The sequence below is a fragment of the Epinephelus moara genome, chromosome 10 (assembly GCF_006386435.1).
Source record: "Epinephelus moara isolate mb chromosome 10, YSFRI_EMoa_1.0, whole genome shotgun sequence".
In the NCBI taxonomy this organism is placed as follows: domain Eukaryota; kingdom Metazoa; phylum Chordata; class Actinopteri; order Perciformes; family Serranidae; genus Epinephelus; species Epinephelus moara.
Window position 1 is genome coordinate 14316209 of NC_065515.1, and position 24599 is coordinate 14340807.

The 24599-nt window shown below is 40.2% G+C and overlaps 2 protein-coding genes across 3 annotated transcripts; both read right to left on the reverse strand.

Annotated features, from left to right (window-relative positions):
* Nucleotides 1–268: 268 nt before the first annotated feature.
* Nucleotides 269–10301, reverse strand: zgc:77486 (uncharacterized protein LOC405808 homolog). The gene is made up of 6 exons (XM_050054680.1): nucleotides 10163–10301; nucleotides 8783–8982; nucleotides 8292–8403; nucleotides 5598–5725; nucleotides 4831–4938; nucleotides 269–3951 (listed from the first exon to the last, which is right to left on the reverse strand). The coding sequence occupies exons 2-6, from the start codon at nucleotides 8940–8942 to the stop codon at nucleotides 3803–3805; spliced, it is 657 nt and encodes a 218-aa protein (XP_049910637.1). The 5' UTR covers nucleotides 8943–8982; nucleotides 10163–10301; the 3' UTR covers nucleotides 269–3802.
* Nucleotides 10302–10379: 78 nt separating this feature from the next.
* Nucleotides 10380–21851, reverse strand: plin3 (perilipin 3). Of its 2 annotated transcripts, XM_050055382.1 has the most exons (9): nucleotides 21718–21781; nucleotides 20629–20703; nucleotides 16594–16683; nucleotides 16181–16376; nucleotides 15726–15808; nucleotides 14180–14411; nucleotides 12190–12530; nucleotides 11578–11796; nucleotides 10380–11195 (listed from the first exon to the last, which is right to left on the reverse strand). In XM_050055382.1, exons 3-9 carry the CDS (start codon nucleotides 16660–16662, stop codon nucleotides 11055–11057), a joined length of 1281 nt encoding a protein of 426 aa, XP_049911339.1. In that variant the 5' UTR covers nucleotides 16663–16683; nucleotides 20629–20703; nucleotides 21718–21781; the 3' UTR covers nucleotides 10380–11054. The 2 variants fall into 2 exon arrangements, with proteins under 2 accessions (XP_049911339.1, XP_049911338.1); XM_050055381.1 differs by lacking the exon at nucleotides 20629–20703 and having other exon boundaries at nucleotides 21718–21851.
* Between the last annotated feature and the right edge of the window lie 2748 nt (nucleotides 21852–24599).

Here is a 24599-nt window from a genome sequence, read left to right on the forward strand (position 1 = left end):
CAGCAAGCATCACAGCTGAACATTAGTTGCTATTGTGATGGTACCATTTGCGCCTATAGTGTTTTGCTTTGTATTTGAAAACAATGTACATGTACAAAGCAGTGGGGCCACAGCATGTGCAATGTACTGGAGCAGCAAAGAAGTCATGAATGCCTGTAACTATACACCACTAAATTATTACAGAACTGTAATGACAATAAATCAGTTCATTTTACAGAAAACTTTTACAACATTAAAACAAATAAATACAAAAGACAAGTGTAATTTAAAATAAACTTTGTGAATTTATTGTTTTATACTTACTCTTACACATCATACAATCCTAAATCTTTAAAGAAAAACTAAATAAAAAGATATCTGGTGGTGTTTCTGGGGGACTGGAGTGCCAAGGGACAAGAACTACAGCTCTGTGAACATTGTAGATTTCATTTGATGTCCCTCAAGCTCATCTTGAAAAGACAGAATGAATCAAGTCATCGTCATTTGTCTTTACTTCTGCAGTGAAACTGAAATTCAACCAGACTCCTCTTCAACTGACAGGTTCATCATTATTCTCAATCAAAACCCTTGCACGATGAAGACATTATGAAAGGTTGTGCTAAAGACAGGATTGAAGACATCAAAACTCTATCGAAGCAACAGAACAGAAGGAAGAAAATGTATATGTACTGATAATATCTAGATTACTTAGGTATGGTTGCCCTATTTGCTGGTGCCTTCGTCACAAACAGTCAAAACAACTTGAGTGATCCAACCGTCCCAAATCACATGAAAGAAAAGTGGGTCTCCACCCAAAATATAGTCAATATCAGGGCCAAGTAGTTTGATAAATGACATTGGAGCTGATTATGTGAATTATGGTGGTTTACATTCAAACTGCCCATGTTTATTAAGAAAATAGAGGGTGGGGGTTGATATGAGCAGTCAATAGAAAACAAGTGTAAATTGCAAAATCCTAACATTTTACATAGCTGAACAATCAAGCAAAGAAGCTTCTCTTTGATAGAACTTTCAATCTGTAAATGAAAACAGAGCATTTTGTAGGTTACAATATTTTGTAATAGTCATCAACCCAGCAGGCAAGCTTGAATATTCTGAATATATAAGATACACCCTTGGGAACATCAAACAGCAAAGCTGCTTCAACCACAATTTCCCCCTGAATATGACAATTATTCTCCTTGTACTTTATCGTCATTCAAGAATCCCCCTCTGAATTTCAAGTTTCCACCAGTGGTAATTAAGTCACAGTTACGGGCTTTGGATGGCCAACTTATCCTGGGTACATAGTCTCGGTGTTGGCACACCGAGTCACAAAGCCATTAACGCGTCCATCACCAACACTAGGACTTAAACAGGAATTATAATGAAGGCCAATTTTCCAATCAAAAGGAGCCAGAATTAAACTCAGCCAGGCCCAACACAATATTCTGTGCATACAAGGGAGAGAGTCATTCCTGTCCAATACATTCGGCGTTGGCTTATTTTGAAAATACAAGCTCTGCAAATTCCTTGTAACTTTTCTACAGCTCTTTCATAAATATTTAATGATCAAGATGGAGCAACATTTACAAGGGAAGCTTTTGATAATGAGAGGATAAAACCTTGAATGCCCCTCTGCATCTCACAAGGGGCCTTTTTAACTTTCGGTGTTATCGCTATGCTATGAATAAACTTCAGTAACAGGATAAAAGCATGGACTTGGCTACCGTGTAATTCAGCGAGGTTAATAAAGCTTAAGGGGCTTGTTAACGATCTGACTAGTATTGTAGAGTAGGCGCCACATGGCCTGAAGGTAATACTCGTGGTAGAGCCAGTTTATGAACATACTTTGGACATTACATGGGCAGATGATGTTGGTACTTAACTTTGAAATAAAAACAGGGACAAGATGGGAAAAAAGATCAGTGCCATTTGTGGCACTCTTTTTTGGATACTTATGAAAAGCACTTTTATACACATAGTACTACTCTTCACCTTAGTCCCCCGCATTTATTACCTGGCAAAAATCTACATTAAGATTATACTATATGAATAGGAGCCATATGATATTTACATTTGGAAAAGAAACTGTGGAGTCCTGTTAACTTGAACCTCAGGGTTCCAGCCATGCATTGTGCTACTGCTGTGTGGCTTTTTAAACATTCCAGCTTCGTTTCAAACTGTGCAGCCGGTTACAAAACAGTAACTCATATGTTTGACTGCACACATGCATGTAAAGTTTGATCTTCCTAGAAGAAGCTAGCTAGAGGCGGTCTTCATAGTAAGGACTCGTCTGAATCTGAGCACATTGTAAAAGCACAGCGCGCAACTCCGTAGCATTGCGACAATCTTTACTCTAGCTGAGCAGAAGGTGTGTCAAAGTGTAGAGTCACTGCGACCTGGGTCAGTTTTCATTCAGCATGTGTCAGTGGTCTGCTGGTGGTTAGAGAAACATGGAGCTCCACTCTGACTCCATTAGAACAGAAAAGGGCATTCAAGGAGAACACGCCGCTTCACTAAAACAGAACGTCTCATCAGTCGAACGAGAAGGCAATTTCTTCGGCGAGAATGCTTTACAGATCAAATATAAACTGCAAATGACCCAGATGCTGAACAAAACTGAGTAGGTGTGGCACATTATTTTGTGCTCTGCAGTTGACACACTTTGTTGTGCTTTGTTTCCAAATCCAAAACTATGGACGTTTTACTGCACATTTGTAATTGTAACTGCGTAACTGGACTCTACTCCATCATGTCAGAGCTTGTGTATTTTTTATTCAATGGTTATATAATCAAGATGGAATTACTTAAATATAATCGCAAAGGTTAAGTGCAAATCTTAATGATTTGCTGACACATGCTGCCAATCCTCCAGCACAGACCAACCAAACGATAAAAAATAAATAGAATGCAATCACACAATTCAAGCTAACTACAATATATTAATATAGATCTTCTGATGTCATACGCTCATTAAAACAGAAAAAAAAAAAAAAAAAGAAAAACACAGAATTCAATCACTCAGTTAAGTCAAGGTTCTCAGTTTCCCCTACCCTTGCCCTCCCCGACCTTCCCCCTCCAATAACTGTTCATGCACCCAATATCAGTATGATAAGTCAATATATCAAAGAGAAACGTTTCTGGAAAATGCTGAGACTTGGGAGTTCAATGTATGGTGACCCAGAGAGAAAAGAGGAGGTGGGAGGAAAAGAAAATGCCAATTTGACAAGAAGTTGACATCATTTTCAGTCTGGGAGAAAAAATTATATTCCAAAGCCCTTAAAAGGTCTTGCTGATACATGAAATCTCCCAGTTAGGTTTTTTTTCTTCTTAAAAACTTGTTAGACCTTCTTAATTGACCTCTGTGTCTTGATCCAGGCTGTGACACATTCCTCAACAGCTTACCCCTGTCTCATTTCAACTACCTTACAGGGATTGTATAAAAATAAACCCACACGATCCCCCAAGTTGAGAAACAAAAAGGGGTAAAATCAAATGCCTCCCCTCCCCACAGCAACACTAATGTCCGCCAGGCCCCTACGGCGCTCTCCCCGACTCTCAAGCAAATGTGCACACTCTCATACAAACACACACTCACACGCACAGAAAACGCTCAGGTTCAGCCGCAGTCACTAGTGGAGAGAGAGGGAGATGCTAGTAAGGGAAGCGTCTGGACAGTGGCTGCAACCTCACCACCCCACCCCTGCCCGCCTTACACTACCATGAACAAATGAAGCCATGATATCAGGTGTTTTCATCCAAGTCGCCATTGTTCAAATTCACAAAGTCAGAGAGACTTTTGTTTTTTTGCACTCAGTCCTCATAACTTCTGAATTTTCTCAGCCACCACGATGGGGTTCTCCTTGCGTATGCGGGCAGCAGCTGCGCTCCGGTAATCGTAGGGACAGTCGTGTTTGTCAGAGTAACGGTGAATGGCACAGAACAGGTTGCCGCAGCGACAGTCAAAACCTTCAGTGAAGAGAAGCAAACATAAAAGCTTTATTATAAACACCATTACACATTTAATGACCCAACACCACAGTCTGAGTATATTTGCTCTTAAACTGGGCATATGTTATAGTACTTAACATACTGTACAAAAAAAATGCCTCTCAAACAGAAAGTAAAAAATGGGACATGAATAAAGGTCTGCAACTCAGCCAGAATTTGACTACAATTATCAGACTGTGTTCAGGCCAATTTTCACATGCATACAGGCGAATTCGGTCCAGGGCCTAAAATACAAATATTACTATTCAACATTAAAAGCCGACTGAGGCCTACTTTGAGGTAATCCAGTTTGGCAAAAAGGTGGAGGCCAGCAGCACACTGTGAAATGCACCACTAACCTGCAGTATGTTGCTCTCTGTACCAAGGGCTTGGTTGTGGAGAGAAACAACATTACACAAACCATGGACTGGGAGTTGATCTTGGATAAGTGACTTACAGGTATTTCATCTCAATAAGCACTCAAGCACTAGTTTATGACTTATTTCAAAATAAAAGAATAAGTTGATGCATAGACAGAATGCGAGATTTTCATTTGGATGTGCCGATTCTTGCTTCAGGTTCACACAGGGATTTCTGGCAGTGCTATGAATTTAAAAATGATCTAGCTATTGTGACATCCTAGCACCAATAAGGCAAAGATATGAGGGTACAATAAGGTATCAGTAACATACAGAAGGTGCAATTTAAGAAAAACTACCAACTCCTTGTCTGTTACTGAAATTGAAACTCTGTCAGGAACCTTTTGCAAAGCAGGTTCTTGAAACCATTCGAACCATGTCAGTAAATAATAGCTCTCTTTTTAGTATGTATGTGTGTGTGCAAAGTTCTCTTCCTTACCAGTAAGGCCCACTTTCTTCCGGCAAGAAAAGCAGCGGTTCTTTTTCTTGTTTTTATCTGGAGTTTGGTCACTATCAGACAAAGCCTGTGCTGCTTCCTCTACTGGCTCTGATGGAAGAAAAAACACACACAAACAAGCACAATGGTCAGAAAATAATTAATTACTTTTTCAAATATATGCTTTTATACTAGGATAACCACATATTAAACATCAAGGTGTAAAATACTTAAATAATAACAACCCAAATCACACATGCAACAAGATATGAAAATAAAAAGGGTTACTAGTAGGAGTCAATCTGAATTAAAAATTTAGAAATGTAGCATGACTGAGAGATATTGATTTGTTATTCCACCACCATCCTCTGCACAGGTGCTGACTTGAAACTTAATTAACCACTAGCAGAACACAGATGCTAGAAAATGAAGAAACATCACATAACTCAAAGTTTTATCGTTAATTCATCATCAAATATCATTTTAGTTATGATAAAAAAAACTTCCTAACACTCTTACCCCATGGCTGGATTACACAGATTACAGAGTATGGAGTACAGATAAAATTAAAAACATCACCAAAGAGTATACTGAGTATTTTGTTTTGAAGATGTTCATGGTAGAGACTGGCAAGTGCATCCCACGATTTACATGTTTATTCATACCCTTAATAAGTAGAACCCTCTAAAGCCATGAGTGTGACTCACTTTATGTAGATGGTGGGTAGGGGACTGATTTGGGAGAGGACCACCGGTTTCTGTGATGTTTACCTGAGCTGTTGGAAGTACCCTCCTCTTCTCCCTCCTCAGCCTCCGCTCGATCAGAGTCTACAGCTCCCGAATCCTGGGAGATGCTCATAGCTGTCATCTGTTGAGTTACTGGGCTGGGGGAGCTGGGACTGAAAACACAACACAAATGAATACATTTTGGACCATACAAGCATTATGTTCCAATTAAAATTATATTAATTTTGTAATAAATGTATGGCTAAAAGGCTGGTGTATAATTTATTAAGACTGTACATAGCCTTAATGATTCCCTTTTTAACTTTACAGACAATCTAGATGCTCTTGTTACCATCCAGAATGACTTATGAGTCATCTATGTGAAAAAAGACTGAACACAATACAAACAATACAGCAGGCTTTTCCCACCACAGAAGCAATCTTGCCATTTTCAATCTTTTTTTTCCCCTTGTTTTATTTGGCTGCATACATGGCCCCAGCAATTTGTTTGCTAATTGACTATAACTTTCTTGGATCTCTTTCAGCGCGCTGCCTGTTAACTACTTTGTCAAATGCCTTTGAAGAGCTTTTACAATCAACTTGACAAGAAACAAGCAGCTACAAACAGGCAGGGGATGCAAAAACCGGGACAGCGCATACGTAGAGTACACGCCACAATTGTCCATGATAAAACTATGCAGACAGATCATGACTCCAAAATTTCATCACACTGGGAACAATGACTGTTTGGACTTCTCTGTAGACAGTCTGGGAGGAATAAACCCATTACTGGAATAACTTATCTGATAACTGGGTTCATTATAATGTGAGTAATCTGCATTGTAGACATGAGTCTTATATTATGATACAGTACAGTTACTGCTCAAATAATAAATCCTCTAATTGTCTGATTATTTCTAAGATCTATCCTAGTCTATTCTTTCCATCAAATGATAATTACATCTATAACAAAGGCCTGCACAAACAAAATAAAAATCATTTCTTTTTTAACAATCAAAACAGCCTCATAAAACTCCTAGATATCAGCATCCTCAAATACTTCTCTCACCCACATAATATATTTCAGAATTCACTAAGAATTATTTATTGGCATAACTAAAGCAAACCAAACAAGAGCCCCTTACAAAATGCTTAATTACAGAAAACGCACAAGGCCTGCAACAATTATTCAACATTATGCAGCAGTTTTAAGAATAGACCCTCGAGCAAGTCTTTAAAACACAGAACATTACTCCTCAGCTCTTTCTTTCCATGTCAACTTTAAACAAGAGAGCTCCATGATACGGTTCATTCAACCTTTTTTAATCATTAGAAAAAATGTGCTTATACCTAAAACCCTCTAAAAATATGAGCAGACGTTGTGAAAATGGCAAAACAAACAACACAAAGAAAGCACTGGTTAGTACTACCAAATAACTTGCCCCTGACAATAAATAAATACGTAACAACAGTCACTTTAGATAAGCAAATGTAGGTGTAGCAAAACTTGCTTGCAGACAAGAATCATGTGTTTAATATTAAAGACAAAGAACATGTAATTTTGTTTACAAAAAAAAACAAAAAAAAACTGTCTACCTCACATGATCTCTGTTGGTTTAATGTTAATGTGTGCAGAGTAGACTAAACAAAAATGCAAAGCAGGGATACTGAGTCACCAAGAAACGTAGACAGTATGAGTCCAGAGAAGCCTCTAAGTGACAGTGACATCACAAACTAATTGATGCAACCTATAAATTAGAGCTGGCCCTTGAAGGTTGGAGATTCAAATCATCAGTCACAAACCCCTGCTGTGCTGTGTACTTCTGGGGGCGTTTTGGTCCCCAGATTTTTCACTTTCATGCCGCTCTTTGGTACAGACAGATGAGGACGTGATGCAGCAGCACAGAGGAGGAGAAACTTTGCACCATGAGGCTACCTTCTCTCTTTTGCTTGGATTTATAGACACCTAATACGACTCGGTCTCTGGCTTTTGTTTGATATCTGGTGTCGCAAATAAATTTTGTTGCACACTTCTGATGCGCCATTAGCGCTGTTAGCTTGTTTACTCTATTACATGAATGCGGCTGTCAGACTAAACATCCCGCTGAGCCCCGTTTAAACTTTAAAACTTTACAGGGGGAAAAAAAACACCACCACCAATCGTTGAATATTCATATTTAATGGCCAAATCTGACTCGACTGACATAATTCTGAGCTGGGTGCAGCCCTACTATAAATGCTTTAAAATATGCAGTACCACAGTCAGTTCTGACCTTGCATTGCGCCTTGGCTGACAGGTAATCTAATGCCTATAAATATGTCAGATTACAGCCCTCCTACTGCTTCTCTGTAAAATGGAGCTGAAGATGTCTGTCATCACAGAACATTGTATTTTGAATGTTAAACATTAATATACATATAGGAGCTCACCATCCCTCATTTCTGCGGAGGCAAGCTGTTGTACTTGTATTATTTAAAGGGGCTAATGAGAACACATTAGAACACAATGTGCTGGAGCTAGTGACGAACCAATCCGCTCATTATTTAGTCAAACAGGCTTTTTAACAATATAATCAAATGCATAACAGAATGACAGACACAATGGCCTTGATTTTATATTGTGTGTATAATTTCACTTGATGAATGGCATTTAAACTTTCACGGTTTTATGATTATTGTTTGAGGACTCTTTGGAACAATATGGAGCAGAGCACATTCCCCATCTGTCAGCGAACATACCTGGTTGTTTGTTCCTCAGGTGGGGTCCCTGCCACCTCTGTACTGGGCTCTGAGGTCGCACTTTCCACGGTCACACCAGCGGACCCCGGCGATCCTGCTGGTGATGTAGCAGCTGTGTGGGGACAGAACAGCCTGATAGCACGAACAACACTGTACCTGTTGTCTTTGGCCCTGAACATGGATGACTTTCCATTTTCCAGTTTCTAAGTGTCTCATTATTGCCCGTGTTTGTCTAACATGATCAGATGTGTTTTGAATTAATGTGAAACAACAGATGGAGATGTCACTCTCTTGCTTTCTGATGCCACAGTGTAGGCAGCTACTGCTACCTCTGTTCTCCAATCCCTTTTAGCAAATTCAAGCACCCCCCCTCCATGACTGAACAGTTTTTGAATGACCCCCTGTTTCAAGTTCCTACCTTTCCTACCTAACAGACCCGTATCCAGCTCCCCCCATGGTTTTTATAGGTCATGTCTCTCCCATCTTCCTACCTTTCTCTCCCGGGGGGCTGGATCGCCCCCCTCCCTGTTGTCTCTGCAGGTGTTCCTTGTAGCAGACCGAGCACATGCCGTTGGTGCGGGGGTTACCATAGAAACCGCATCCCATAGTGCAAAGCATTGGCACCTGCGTCTGATTGGTCTCCTGAGCCATGCTCTGACAGAGGGGGTAAGGGGGATGGGAGAGGATATTCCTGAAAATGGGGTTGCAGAAGTTAGTCAAAAATGATTAGCAGTCCCTATTTGATGACATGACTATTCATATTATTAGCTAAAAGAGTTTGGAGACTGGCACTGGAGCATGAGAGTGGAGTTGGGGGAAAATGTGATTACTTTGGAGCTAAGGGGGCGATGACCTCCTAATTGTAGCTGCAATGAAGGTTTGTCAAACAGCTTCACACCTTCATTAACCAAAATTAAGTCCAACACCAACAATGGAGTGAAAAAGTCCAATTCTGCCACTGAAGCAGAGGTGAACTTTGTCACACTTAACTAATAATTGAGTCTAAATAATATTTACAAATTCATGTAAAAGACAAAATCAACCTGAGACATTAATGGCAAATATGGCAGCAAATAAATTCAAAATAAAATGATCCCTTAATAATGAAATGACCCTCCTGCAGCATCAGGGCAATGCGCTAGGAGTTTTCAAAGTAGTGGGCTCTGTTATAGTCATAAAAACTAAGTGGAGAGCTGTACACATCATTAAAACAAAAGGTAGAAAAAGGTGCTGCTGTAGAAGACAAGTCACAGTCTGCGAAAACACAAGCTAGCTCAGCCGGTTGATGCTTTCTTGCGCCGCACAGCAAGATGTTTTGGTCAGGACAAAGTTAACAAAAAAGAAACAAAAGCTAACGACATGTCTCCACAAAACCACCCCGAAAACTTACACGAAACCTTTAAATTAATCAATGACCTAGCAAACGTTAACGCTACGTTGCCACAGTCCGGCTAAAGAACTTACAGCTGACTGTCCCCAGTTTGAGTTTGTCCGCAGCAGAAAACAATTGGCGTCCTATGCTTGCATAGCTCAAAGCAAACACTGTAACATTAGCAAACAGCCTCGCTGGATGTTTTGTCTGTTTGACACTGGATACCAGCGCAAGGAGAAGAACAAAACTCGCTCAGTAGCCTTCTGCTGTGACGAAAACCAAGAAAATCAAAAAGTACAGCGTCCTTAGCGACAGGCTGTAAACAAATCGTGTGTTTTAAATCGAATAAACGCTAGTGTTAGCAGGCTAACATTAGCTCAGCTGCTAGCATAATCAGCCAGCCCAAAAACAGAGCACTACCCGACAGCGTCCTAGCTGGTTTTAAAATCGGTTACACGCAGCGGGGGTGTCTCATAGCGGTCTAGGATGAAGACAGTACCTGATATTCACGGTACCGGGGGCTGTCGACGACCTTGGGCTTCAGATTTGTACAAGTTGTGTCCCCAGCAGAGAGCGCGGCCTCCTACCCAGCGCTAGCTCCCGACATTCGAAACAACGACCATGACGTCATCCTCAGCATCGATTCAGCCTTCAGTCAGTCGGACCAACATAGCAAAGTCCACCACCCCAACAAAAACACACAAACAACACAAAACTCACAAATAACACTTTTATTAAAGTATATCAAGCGAGACATCAACACTGTGCTGTGTCAAATTTTATTCACATGTCAGGTTATTGGCTCTTAATTAGCTGCTTTCCATAAACCCATCAGGGTTTAAAACACTGAAATTAAAACTGCATATCTAAAAACACATGAAGGCATTATGGGCTTTAAATTTCATTAAAGTTGCATGCTCATCTCTGCTCTACTCTCACAAAGGGAATTTAGAGTCTTGAAATGGTCTCGGTGTTGACAGGCAGCATAAATTTGGCTTAACTCTGGGAATGCTTTCAGTTCTTTTAAGGCACTAACACAAGTTTTTCAAACACCAGTATGGGCAGGGCACATACAGAGAGTAATCTTCAACACATGTAAAAATACTTTTATCTTTTGGGATAAATAATAAAGTGCACAAATGGGTAAATTCTTTTTGGCCACAGGTCAGAGCGTTCAGTCATGTTTAACTGACTTATGATTAACTTCTACATCACAAATGTAGTGTTATTAGGTAATAAAAGCTGAGTACATAATGAAGAAAACATGACTACATGAATTTCAGGCCTCTTTCATTAAAGCAAGCAGTTATGTGTTTTTTTGAAATGGTCCGTCTACAGTAAACAGTCTTCTGTCACCACATTGATTAACTCATGGAGAAACACAACAAAGTCTATTTGTGTGGTCCGCTCTGCTCCATTGCCACATCATCCTCTGCCTTCTCAGTGATCTGAGGGGCGAAAGGTCCCACCAGCCAGTTAAGTGGTGTGTTGTTAAGCAGATAATCCATGACACCATCCAGAGACTGCTGAACCTGGGAACAAGCACATACTAGTATCAGTTTCAACGAAATTACTTAACCACGATATAAACAAATACTTCACCTTAGAAAATATGCTAAACCTATTGTGGGCAGGAAATACTGAGGTTACATGTGTACATTACTAAGCTTGACTGTTCTAGTTTCATTAATGCATATGAATGAGCACACACCCTTGAGAATGGATGTTTGTTTATGTAAAGTATGGCTCCGTGGGTATTATTCAAGCACTCATATAAAGGTAATGGAAGGACTAACTGTGAGAAGTGATGGCATTGAAAACAGAAATTAAAACTTCAAGCGCTAAACTATATTTAGCTCAGCTGATGCAGCAAAACAAAACGCTGCGGTAAAGACAACGTGGTGCAATTAGTACTTGGGTCAGGTGGTGGCGGCTCCGCTCCAGAAGGAGGGGTGTGATGGTGCTGGTGTTCCCCAGAGAGGAATGCAGTTCTTCAGCTGATTGCCTTGCGCTGGTAAGCTGGTCCTGGACTGCACCTGGCAGACCTTGGGCACTTGACACCACGTTGGAGCATGCTGATCTCAGCTGGGCGCTCAGACCATGCACCATGGAGAGGACCCTCCATTCCAGCTGCTGTTAACAGGAAGTGGGAATAAAAATAAAGAGAACTTATAGCTATCAGCAGAGGATTATATAGATATAACATATCTGTTCCTCCAAATTCCATTTCCTTTCCCAATTCTCATGACACAGTGTAATATCACTCCTACTCCACATGAATCTGTGGGAGCATAACACTACAATGTCAGCCTCTAAAATGCAAGTCTGATTTATTGTTGAATTTCAAGACTCTTGTTTTGTTCTCATCCCTGTCACACTCTTAGATTTCTTTAATTGGGTATTCCAAGTCACTTTGGAGAATACATGCTATATATATGTACAGAATATACACTGTAAATGCTGTCAAATGCAACAATAATCTTGTTAGAAACCATTAACTCAATTCCCAAATGCTTCAGCTCTGACCTCAGCCTCATCGCTGGTCCCATCTGGCTCTGACTCAGTCTGTCTAGCTCCAGCCTGCTTCTGCTTCCACTCTGTCCAGCGTTGCATCAGCTGCTCTGAGGCTCCTCCTATCTGGTTACTGGCGGTACCCAGGCTGGTACGGGCACTCTCTAGCAGGTCCAGAGTACTGGTCATCTGAGCCACTGTAGCATAGGTGGCGTCCCTGGCATGCCGTGCACGGACCAGGGACTGCTCTAGGGCTCGCTCCTGTACTTTGGCGGAGAGTTTCCCCAAGCGGACAAAGTAGCCGGGGCTGGTCGGCGGGGTGGTCACCTCACTGGTGACAGGTTCAGCAACAGCAGCTGAGAGAGAATAGTAATAATCTTATAAATGTGTATTCAAAAGAGATATTTTATGTTTTGAAAATTCAAATATGTAGGTGTGAGCATAAAGGTGTGATTAAAGTACTGTATGTTATACAGTTTTGCCAACTCTCTCTCAAAAAAAAGGTCAATCCAAACAATAAATCAGCACTTCTTCATCTCTCCTTTAGTTTTCTGCTATATGAAGACCTTCGGTATGCAGCGTAACACTGTCTCAGTGCCTCTGTTAAAAGCCACAGAAACCACTGAACAAATCCAAATTCTCTCGAGTACTGCCATTATGGGCACTTTGCTGCTGCTGCCAATAACCGATGCAGTTGCATCGTTTTTACATCCATTTCCAGACAAAAGAATGGCCTCTGGAGTATTGCTGCTATATAGAGTATGGCAGGTTGTCATGATAACATGACATCACAGTAGCAGGTGTCAAAGCTGTGAGTGTTGGAAATTGTAGGTGCTTCTTGAGCCAAGTTAACAGAGGGGAAGTTCACTGGAATGACCTGCTCTCTCCCTCTGTGAATAGCATCAACCATTCATGTGCTCAGATCCAGTCACTGTTTTAGAACTTAACACTTTTGTCACGACCACCTCCATCTCGCCACATTACCTTGTCTTGCCTTTATAATAATAATTCATTTGGACAGTCTCATAAAATTTGCTGTTTGATCTACAGATCAGTGACGTAAAGACACAGTGCTGGTTACTGACTCTCACAGTCAATGGCAAATACTGCAAATGCCATCATTCACACACACTGATTATGAAACAAATTGAATTTAAGTAAATGGCCAGCTACAATATATAGTGTATGAAACTAAACTTGGAGCAATGTGTGGAATATAAGGCTAATCATTGTGCTTAAACTTCAACATGTTCCTCTTTAAAGCAAAACTATCGCATTATTAATGCTTTACTGAAAGTACATGGGAGACCACTGCCGTGTATTTTTCATATGCCAATACGTAACTAAATGCTTTAAAAGTTTACTTACTTACTTTTGTTTGCACGTGCAAATGTAAAAAGAAGAAATAAAGGGCCACAACTCAGATTAAGGTAGGGTATCAGATCTCGACTGGCAATTTAAGGAATGAACAGAAAGTGATCTTTTGTTTCTATGGAATCTATTAAAAAGGTGCACTAAAATTTATAACGCAGAGTTGGAATCACTCCCACTTTGATTAACTGATCTGTAAATTCAAGGACTAACAATTACAAATAACAAAATTTAATTTAAAAGTGAGTTATTACCATTAAAGTTTTGTTTCCATCAGCATTATTTATGGAGCACTGGAGTGGAACGGCTCTACATTTTCAAATATAATCAGGGGAGAAAAAATGAATGCTTACTGACAGGGTCTTAAAGCCTGACATTTCTTTGCTATCCGAGCAGCTATAGAGAAAAAGCTGGGGCTACTGTACTTATTTACAATCATCTTTTATGAACACCAGACAAACTGGCCACTCGTTGTCTATAATTAATTAATTCCAACTGCAGCCTTGTTTCAGCTTCATTTGATCCAACTGTCAAAACACACCCGTCTACACCTCAGCAGTAGCCATATGGGTTTACCACCTCCCCTGGTTTTTATGGACTCATTATGCTTTCCACATCTAGGATATCCACTGACCCAGCTCCCTCTCAGTGAGTGGTAGGTTCTGGTCAACCCAGTCCTCCGATCGGCTCAGGGCCAGGCCCATCCCACTGCTGACCATCTGGCCCATCCTGGTCCCCATGGCGGTCATGATACCTCCACTGACTGCTGCCCGGGTCATCTCGACACCGCCCATCACAGCCCCAAGCACAGCGTCCTTGGCCCCTGCCACCGACTGGTACACCATACCTACTGTGTCTGACACCACCTGAGGAAGAACACAGCAGATTATGAGTCATTCTTGGAGAGTAATGACGGTGCTATTATGTATTTTCTACATTGCTTTTATCCTGTCGGCAGATATGACATTTGAGTCAATTTGACCTACAAGGAGCAGTTAACAGACTAAATGGTAATGCCGGGTGCACCACTACGAGAAAAAGAAGGATGAGGTGGAGGATAGGGAGTGGTGTGGTGTGGGAGTGCTCTTTTTTAGGACACCCCTGAGTGTTTTATCCCACTTATACCATGGCCATATACTGTATCAAAGGATACAAGAGAGACTGCTGTCAAACAGTCTTTACTTTCAGTGTGTTTGTCATCAGTTTAACCCATGACTTGATTATTGTTTTTACCTCGGTATAATAGTAGCTGTTCACATATTAAGTGGTGCAGGAATGAATCCTAAAACCTGGAATTAAGTTAGCATGTTTGCCCTTCTGTTTCCCTTGTCTTGAATACAATGGTTTTTTGAATGGGTTTTTGTTTAGATGCCTGAACTAAGGGCTGTGGTCAACAGAAGCTGAGGATTTTCACATTTTGCTCATCGTAAAATACAACAGTAAAAACACCACTCGCAAATTTCGAAGCTTTAAGGTGTCTTAAAAAAGGCGGTTGCTATCAAGTGGTGAAATAATGTCATCAGGCCAACTACAGCCTTGTTGTAGTCGTGACACTGAAGTCATGCAACCATGTTGTAATTCTTTTATAACCTATCATTAGTTTTTTACTTATAGTGATTGCATTTACGCTTCAGAAAGAAAGTGGTGCTCATTTGTGCATTATCTTACTGAACAAAACATGTAGGCATATAAAACTTTTGTTGCCACAGAGCTGGTTTTCTGCAATAAAAATAAAAAATCAGTGGAAAAATCCCATTAGCTTTTTGTCCTGGGAACCAGAGTGATGTTAACCTCTGAGTTAGCCTACAAAAAATGTCCCTGCACCACTCTATTGTGAAGTGTAAATGTTGTTGCTGTGGTTACCTAATACAACATGTGGACTTATTTAGAAGGCTAGTTGTACAGCACCTTTCATACAAGAAATCCTGCACAAACTGCTTTACAATAAGGGCATGATATTCACCAAGTGCTTCACATGAAATAGACAGAATGAACATAAAACAGGCCCACAAGGCATTTCAACACAAAAAGGACGAAAGGAATTAATGACCGGAGTGATGTTTGAAGTGTCTTGATACATTAATGTGTAAGTTCTCAAAAGTTACAGGTCCTAGTGTGATAAAGGTTAACATTATAATTAATAAATCTGAATGCACAGTTAAAAGGTGCTTCTTGCCAACCTTGTCTGCTGGTTGATGAAGAATAGGCAGTTTCTCTTCCACCTTACCCAGTCCTTTCAAGGCGTACTCATTCACTGTGGCAACTGGAACAAGGACACAACAGAAATTCAAGAGGAATAAGATTAAATGTTTTTGAAATGAAAAGAATCCTCAGCTAACCTGATCAGTGGCAAGTGATGCCAACAAGTAACAAAAACAGTAACTGTTTCATGTTTACAGTAGAGTAAGAACTGAAAGGGTTTTAAAGATGACACCTCCGGTAAACGATGTAGAAATTCTGTTCTTAAAAGAAGAAACCTTTTTTTTTTATTCTCGCTGTATTCTCGCCCAGAGGTAACAAGTGGACCTGACATCAATTCACACCTTTAATGTGCAACAAGCTTGCAATGTTCTTTTATAGCAGGCCATCGTTGCAAATACATTACATCATGTTTTGCTCAGAGAGAAGAACTCACGCTGTGGTTCTATAATGTCCAGCAGAGGCTTGGACCCCGTGGTGGCAGCTGCTCCCAGGGTTCGGACCCCACTCTCTGCTGCATCCATCACTCCCTTCAGCAAGGGCACGCTGTCTTTGGTGCTGCTGTAGGCACTGGAAACCGCCTCGCAAGCTGAACTGACCAGAGGCAAATTGCTCACTCGGGAAACAACATTCTAGGACAAAAACACAGCCATTACTGTCACTGAAAATACATAAACAATGTGAAATATAATCCTTTCTGTGTAAAGAAAAGCTCTTTTCAGCGCAGAGTTTAAGTATTCTGTTAGGGATAATGATTGATTCCCCACAGTGGCTTATCAAGCGTCAAATGAGTTCATAATATGCCTCAGTTTTATAATATGTGTCATTTCGGGTCACAGTGCTCCTCACCTGCTGGTCTCCATTAGCTGGTTCTGCTGCTGCAGCTCCAGTCTCATTAGTCTTCCTGCTGTCTGCCATTGTGACTGCTGGATTCAATCTCTGACATGGAATATAAAGTGTCAGAAACAGAGAGTCACCTCACATTGCTTGGTATGCATGATGAAATACATCTCTGATATCCATTGTTTAAGTGGCTGATCTAATTTATCTTGCAGAGAAGAAATGTCTGAGGAATTTGGCAATGGAATCGCTGTCCTGTCAGACGGTTTCAGAATACGGGCAGAAAGGCAACTCAACCATGTTAAATTCATTTGTCAACACTATGATGCAATGAGGATGAAACTGCACTTAAAAAATGAAATGGTGCAGCCAAGCAAACACTTCAAGTCTCGACACTGTGTCAAAACTGAAAGTTAAAAAATTGATCATGATACATTTGGCATTTAGTTTTTTTCTTGTTTACTTCCCCTAGTTATATATTTGAATTCATAAAAAGGATATAGCAGACTAAAATAATAAAATATGAACATCAGAGGCTGGGTGAAATTTAGAATTTGCTCATGGAAAGATTAATGAAGCCAATATTTGGTAGCACAGGGTGAAGGATGAGCGTGAGTGAGTTTAAGAATCATTTTGACATGGTTTTTGCTATCTATTATAGAATGCCAGAATCACAGCCTGGCATTTTAATAGCACATCAAAGAGGCTGAGGTGGGTTTTAATGTGGCAACATCACAGGAAGACTCACAAGACTTATTTCTTCCTCTAAGGTTTATTAAAAGAAATTCATAACTGTTCAATCAAGATGAAAGTGAAACACAAATAAGTTGGAGCTTAATCCTTCAAGTTCACTTAATACTTTTTAGTATGTGCACAGTATCCTGAAAACATACTGGTTTCTCAAATTGATTATTGCTGTGACATAAAATGAATACATACATGATAAATTATGAGAGGAACTCTGGAGATCCAAAGGTAAATCTAATTTGAAATCATGGAATAGAGTCAAGAGAAAAGCATGACTAATGGTCAGAACTGGACTGGTAAGAATGGACCAGCAGGCCTTTAATCCTGGAGATTGATTGTTCACAAGCTCACATAAAGGCGCGCAGGCAAAATGGACCTCGCTATCATTTATATCAAGTGAAAATTCTCAAGTGAAATATTGAGCAATACTGCAAGTCCACTATTGTAACATATTGCTCTAAATGAAAACTGGGGCAAAAGAATTACTCAACTGAAATATTGCTTCAAGTGAAAACGACCCTCTTACATTAACACAATGCCTTCGATAAAAACTAAATCTAATAACTGGGTCACAGAGAAGGGTCAAATAAACCCATGATTAATTCAATCAATTCTACAGTTATACACTCAATTTCTATTCTGGTAGAAGTAAGGAGGAGAAATTACATGTAATTTTTTCAATCAGTACAATGCTCAACTCCACACAAGATGGGTAACATGAGTGAATGTTCCTTCTAGGAGTGTGCAGTATGGATAAAATTCCCTCTCATGGCATACTGTATGGAATGTAAGACTGCAACTAACATCGACTTTTATAAATTACTAATGACTACTGCATGTAAATGCATATCAAACATGTGGTTATTGACTGAAAATCTATTTATGGATAAATTAAACAGATGGGAACATCTTCACAAATAAAGAAAAGAAGGGATGCACAATATTATTGGCACGTCATCAGAATCAGCCAACTTGCTTTTTCTTATTTTGCACAACAAAATGAATATTACATATAACGAAAAGCATTCGATTTCATGTCTCCATCTGCTGGTGGGCCATCATGATAAGATATGCATGCATAATTCAACATTGACTCCACTTCAAAAGAAACTATGATCACTAAAATTAGGTGGGGAAAAAGCGGATATATTGAAATCGGTAGGGGCTATTGGCCAAAAAAGTTGTTATGTATGGGCAAATTGGATATAGGCAAAATATCCAATATTGTGCATCCCTACAGAAAAGTCATGACACTTGTGCATACTAAATTCCAATATTATCATAAAGCTGTCACACTCATTGATTTGCAGCATTTACGATTTTGTGTGTACATCCTTTTCTGTTGTCTATTTTTTTTTAATTTACCTCGGTTTTATGCCACAATGGTGCCTCATATCTGGAGCTAAAACCACTAGACAATGAATTAAGTAATTACCTGCAACTGTTTTGATAATCAATTAATTGTTAACCCTCAAATCTGAAATATTTTTTAATGTTCTTACCTTTAATCTTAGTCTAGATTGTATTGGTGTAAGTTGAGTGTTGGAGATATTGGTCGTACAGAAGTCTGCCTTCTCTCCAATATAATGGAACTAGATAGCACTTAACTTGTGGTTCTCAAAGCACTCAAAACTCACAGCAATGTCTCTTTCCAGAAATCATGACCTGGCTACTCAAGATAAACCACAGACCTTGCTGTGAGCAGTTTCACGTAGGAACTATTTTCTTTCTATGGAACCACACCTGCCCACTAGATCACTGCGCAGAAGGAAGCGTACATCTAGTTATGGATGAGAGGCTTGTGCTCGAGACGAGTGTGAGATGTAAACATTATTGGTGACCTCTTCAGCTGAGCTGTGATGTTAGCTAGCTCGGTGCAACTCTTGAAATCATCTTTTTTCCATGGGGTGGATTGTGAAAGACCAGCACAGTGATACAGTTGTTGGGTGTAGTTTGGTAGAAAGACAACAGATCCTGTATGAATTATTTTGAGTAACCAGATCGTGATTTCTGGAAAGAGACGCTGCTTTTGAGTTTTTCAAATGTGTTTTCTGGTGCTTTGAGCACCACAAGTTGAGTGCCGTCTAGTTCCATTAAATTGGATAGAAGGTAGACATCTCTACGGCTGATATCCCCAACACTTAACAGCTCATAAGAATTTTCAATTTATAAATAGCACGACAGGTAGGAGACAGAAAGGAGGTGTATATATATCTTCGTGTTTTGAATTGTTGGTCAGAAAAAATAAGCAACGCGAAGATGTTACTTTGGGTTCTGAGAAATAATGATGATAAAAAAAAATATGATTCCCCTATTGTCAGACATGTCATAGACTGAGCAATTATTCAGGGAAATAATCAGCAGACGAATAGATGACATGATGAAGAGTTGCAAGTGATGAAAGCAAAGAGGCATGATAGCTGCCGGTGCTCCCAACATGTGGACAGCATCTGCTGCATTCTACCAGATGGCACACAGAGACATAAGTGGGCTACACCTGTATTTACTGGCACACTATTTGTTAATCATGGTTGACCTGATGTATAGGGCAGGAGAACCAAAGACAAACATGACCTCTGTGATCATGCTGCTGGGGAAACATACAGCAGCAGCGTGAGGAGTGAAGCCGAACAGCTGTAACCTGTTGCTGCAGCATGCAGTAAATACTTAGGTAGATCTGACTACACATGCACCTGACAGAAGGAACTGCTGACAGAGAGACACGAGCCTCAGATAAGATGAAATAAACCCAGCAGGGATGCAGAAAATCCAGAAACTACACTGAAGACAAGCTGTTTCAACCGTGGATGACCTTTCTATCGAACAACTGCTAATTCTGATCACAGATTCTTTCAGATGTCATGGTGAATAAAATACTCTCTGATGTTTTCATGACCTGTGGTGTACCAGACGCTGTGAGATTGCAAATTGCATTTTGTTGCAACAGCTTGGTTGAGCAACATGTTTTTCTGAGATGCAGTTGATGACATCTTCGCTGGCTTTATTACAAAGCAAAGTCTGACACTGTGCGCCCTGCTATCAAGTGTGAGATGAACCCGAGATAATATTCACAGCCACGGTACATATTAAGAGGGACTCTGTTATGCAACACAAACTAAGCTACTTTTGGAAATCATCATCTCACTGACAAGTGATTGCAGCTCATAAAAAGGCTTTCTGGCGTCTTCCTATTGCGTTATATGACCGTTTGTCACATCCTCACAATGTTGAGCCACATCATCCTCTTTCAGAGAAGGGAAAGCTGCTACCCTCCCTTTGGAGCTGAAACACTCTGACCTTTGATATAAATGGACAAGCTGGTATATCTCCAAGAAACTGTTGAGACACTTGCAATAGGGGACAGTGTTGGAGCTGAAACAAAAGAGAGATCAGTAACAGTTAGTGGGTTAAAGAGGGCTACAGCTGTCCTCGATCCAAGAGACTACAGCTGTTTTCGATATGACGGATTGAGATAAGACAGAAAGAAAGAAACGCTGATGTGGACAAAACCAGTAAAGAGTGAATTAACCAAAGAAGAGCTGGTATTTAATAAAGAAACTGTCCAATATATTTCAGCTTTATCTGAAATAGTGTAGGCCAAGATCAGTGAGATGAATTTACATGGACTGAAAAGCATTTATTCAGAGCTCAACCTGGAGGCAATGACCCTCCATGTAGTCATGAGATGATTACTGGGCTAAGATGGGAGGGAGAAACTCTATTACATACTATTATTGTAAAGTATTGGACACTTTCATTTCTTTGGGCCTCTATAAATCTCTTAAAGAAAACAATTTTAGAGGAATAAAAACCAATTAAGTGCCAACAGCTCATGTCCACACTAAGAGGTCACGAGTGGGGCGTTGCCTCATTACAAGGGGTCATTGTCTTAGCACAATGTTATATTAAGCACCTTACAAAAAATATGTTGGCACTCACTGGAGTTAAGTCCAGTTAATAGGTCCAGAAAATAGGATTCAAACGCAGCAGTATTCCTATGTGACAAATATAAATCCTGCTGAAAGGATGATTTCCAACGCATTTTAGCTGCTTTTGAACACAACACGGTGTCCTCGCGCTCGTGCCACACAGCAGCTGTCATTTCCCCCAGTTAATAGCTGAACTTTAGCCTAAAAGAGAAACTATGACTTGTAAAAGTTACTTCAGCAAACTACAACCCTCTTTTAGACGGTTCCTCCTACTTTATCGTGGCTTTCGGTCAGAGCAGTACACGAGCAAAGTAAGTATAGTCAGTTATTTCCTCAACTGTCAAAAGGAACGTTCCCTGTATACCCACTTTCCCTTTAACTTAGCATGTTAGCTTAGCCCAACGTCTCTGAGAAGTTGATTTAAAAGCAAAACAGCGCTGTCACATCAGCCACTGACCTCTCTGGCAGCCTGTTGCTCCTCTGTCCTGCCGTGACCTGCAGTGTAATGTTGGTCAGTGAACCGGTCCAGCCCACAACAAGGCCCTCTTTCTCCGGACCGTTGAGCTGCAGCACAGTAACGTTATGGGCAGGAAGGCGGAGTGTGGGAAACTTTGCACCAATTGAATCACAGCACGGAAGTGACAGTCGGTGTGGAGCACAGCTGTCACATCTGGCCCCAAAAAATGTAAATAAGTTAACATAAAATCCAACAAACACGACATTCACTCAGCTAACATACACAAACATGACCTATAGGCTACACGTGCATTAATGGCAGTGGTGGACAAAGTACACAACTTTATAGCTTGAGTCAAAGTATAGATACTCCTGGTCATATATTATTCCTATACAAGTGAAAATTGCTGAGTCAAATTACTTTTATTTGAGTTAAAGTAGTGGAGTGCAGATTTTAACACAAACGACACAAATACAAGTCACCCACGCCCCACCCTCGGAAATGAGCAATACAAAAAGAAAAGGAGACAAAAAAAGTCTAGCACCAACTACAGAATGGAAGTCTGTACATATTCATATAGTACTAATACACATGTTTGTCCAACCCATTATGAACAAGTATCTATAAACTCATGCAAACACATTAGGCCAACCTCGATAAGTAGTTCATGATTGGTTGCCATGTTTTATCAAAGATTACAGAGCTGTACACACTGAAACACTGTATCTAATTAGCATCTAACAAGCTTCAACTATGCTGCAACTCGTGTTTTAACTGGGACAAATCATAGGTCTCATATCACCCCTATTCTTGTCTCCCTCCACTGGTTGCCAGTCAACTTCAGAATAGAATTTAAGATTCATTTAATATCTTTTAAAGCTCAACATGGTTTAGCACCAAGCTAGATAGCTGAGCTTTTGACTTCCTATGCTCCAAGTCGTAATCTGAGATCCTCAAGCCTACCCTCACTAGTCGTCCCTAGATCAAGGCTGGTAACTAGAGGTCCCAAGGCTCTGGAATTCTCTGCCTGAGGAGATTAGGCTGGCTAGCATGTTACCTGTTTTTAAATCACTGCTTAAAACATATCTTTATAGGAAAGCTTCCCATTTTAATGCCTGACTTGTACTTATGTGTTCCTTTGTATTGTTTTGTTGTCTTCTTTCTGTGCACTTTGTGAAGGCACATCCCCAGTTGTTAAAAGAGTTAAAATATTCCTTTTTTGCCACAACCATGCCATATTGTATTGTCCTTTGTTGCATGTGGGACAGAGCTAACAGATGTCAGGTACCATCCAGGATGACAGTACGTGGGTCTGGTGTAATATCACAGTTGTATACTTCTAAGATATCTCTTAAAAATATCTGACCAGAGCTTGTTTAGCTTGGGGCAAGACCAAAAGGGGTGGCCCAAGGTGCCCTCTGCTGATTTACCTGAAATGCTTGCCTTTAAGAAAACTTAAGTATTCAGATACTTTTTTTTAAATCTCAACACTACCTCATGACTTTAAAACAACCCACTGACAGCACTGACTTGACTATAGAACAGCTTGTCAGTCTTGAAAGATTTTGCACCTAAACTAGCTACTATAAATTGTGTTGTCTCAATACAAGATTAAATAGACTTGGACAACATCAACATACATGTTACCCAGCAATCATTGTTACATATCTATATATGACAAAAACTACAAAAAAGGAAATTACAAGTTTAACTTAATAGGTTTTTTTTTTAATTAAATTATGTTTTTTTTATTGTTTATGTAGAATTAGTATATAATTTTGTTATAGATTGATACTATTTTGCAAAAACAGAAACCATGATGGAGATGGGTTTGCCTTTTTTAGGGCATATATAGTAAATTGCACTATTTTTGATTTAATATGAGTTCTTTGAACTTATTTCTAGGTGGCAAACGGGCCCCTCCACCCTCCTGGCCCCAGCGCAACTGCACTGCCTGCACTGTTCATATCTACGCCCCTGGTAACACTGTACAACCAAATACAACCACCTGCAGATGATCTCTTCTCTCTACCTGTTTCTATGGATGAGCTGCCCAATCTGAGTGGCGCATGTGCAAGGTAGAAGTACAGGAGCACCACTTCAACAATCAAATCACACACAGAACTAAATGATCACAGTTGGTGGACTTTTGTGTTTTAGAAGAGAAAAAAAAAATCTGCTGACTTCAAAGCAAATGTAGTGGAGTCAAAAGTACAATACTTGTCTTTCACATGAAATGCAGTCAAAGTAATAAGTTTAAAAAAAATAAATACTCAAGTACAGATACTCAAAAACTGTACTTAAGAAAAATACTTTGTTACTGTCCACCACTAATTGATGGAGAGATGTCAGAGTGAGATGGCTGCCCGTGGACAGGTGCCCCAAGCAGTTGTGGGTTCGGTGCCTTGCACAACTGGCACCTCTCCAGCTACCAGTCCACATTCTTTGTTTGGTCCACACGTGGACTTGAACTTACATCCCCCTGGATGGTCTCCATCTTACAAGATATTCTCTCATTTTGGTGTATTGTCTGTGTCTGACTGCTCATTAACTCATTCATGATATGATAAATTCATAGATTGTATATAAAGATAGATTAATTTAATTTGTGTTCTGGGCTGTAGTGGAAAGTGGGGCGGCTGTGTAGAGCGGGTTGTCCATTAATCTGAAGACTGGCGGTTTGATCCCCAGTCCACATGTCAAAGTATCCTTGGTCAAGATACTGAACCCCAAATTGCTCCCGATGGTTGTTCCATCAGTGTGTGAGTGCTGTGAATGTTTACTGAGTAGCAGATGGCACCATGTGTGATAGCCACGGCCACCAGTGTGTGAATGGGTGTGTGAACGGGTGAATGTGACGTAGTGTAAAAGTGCTTTGAGTG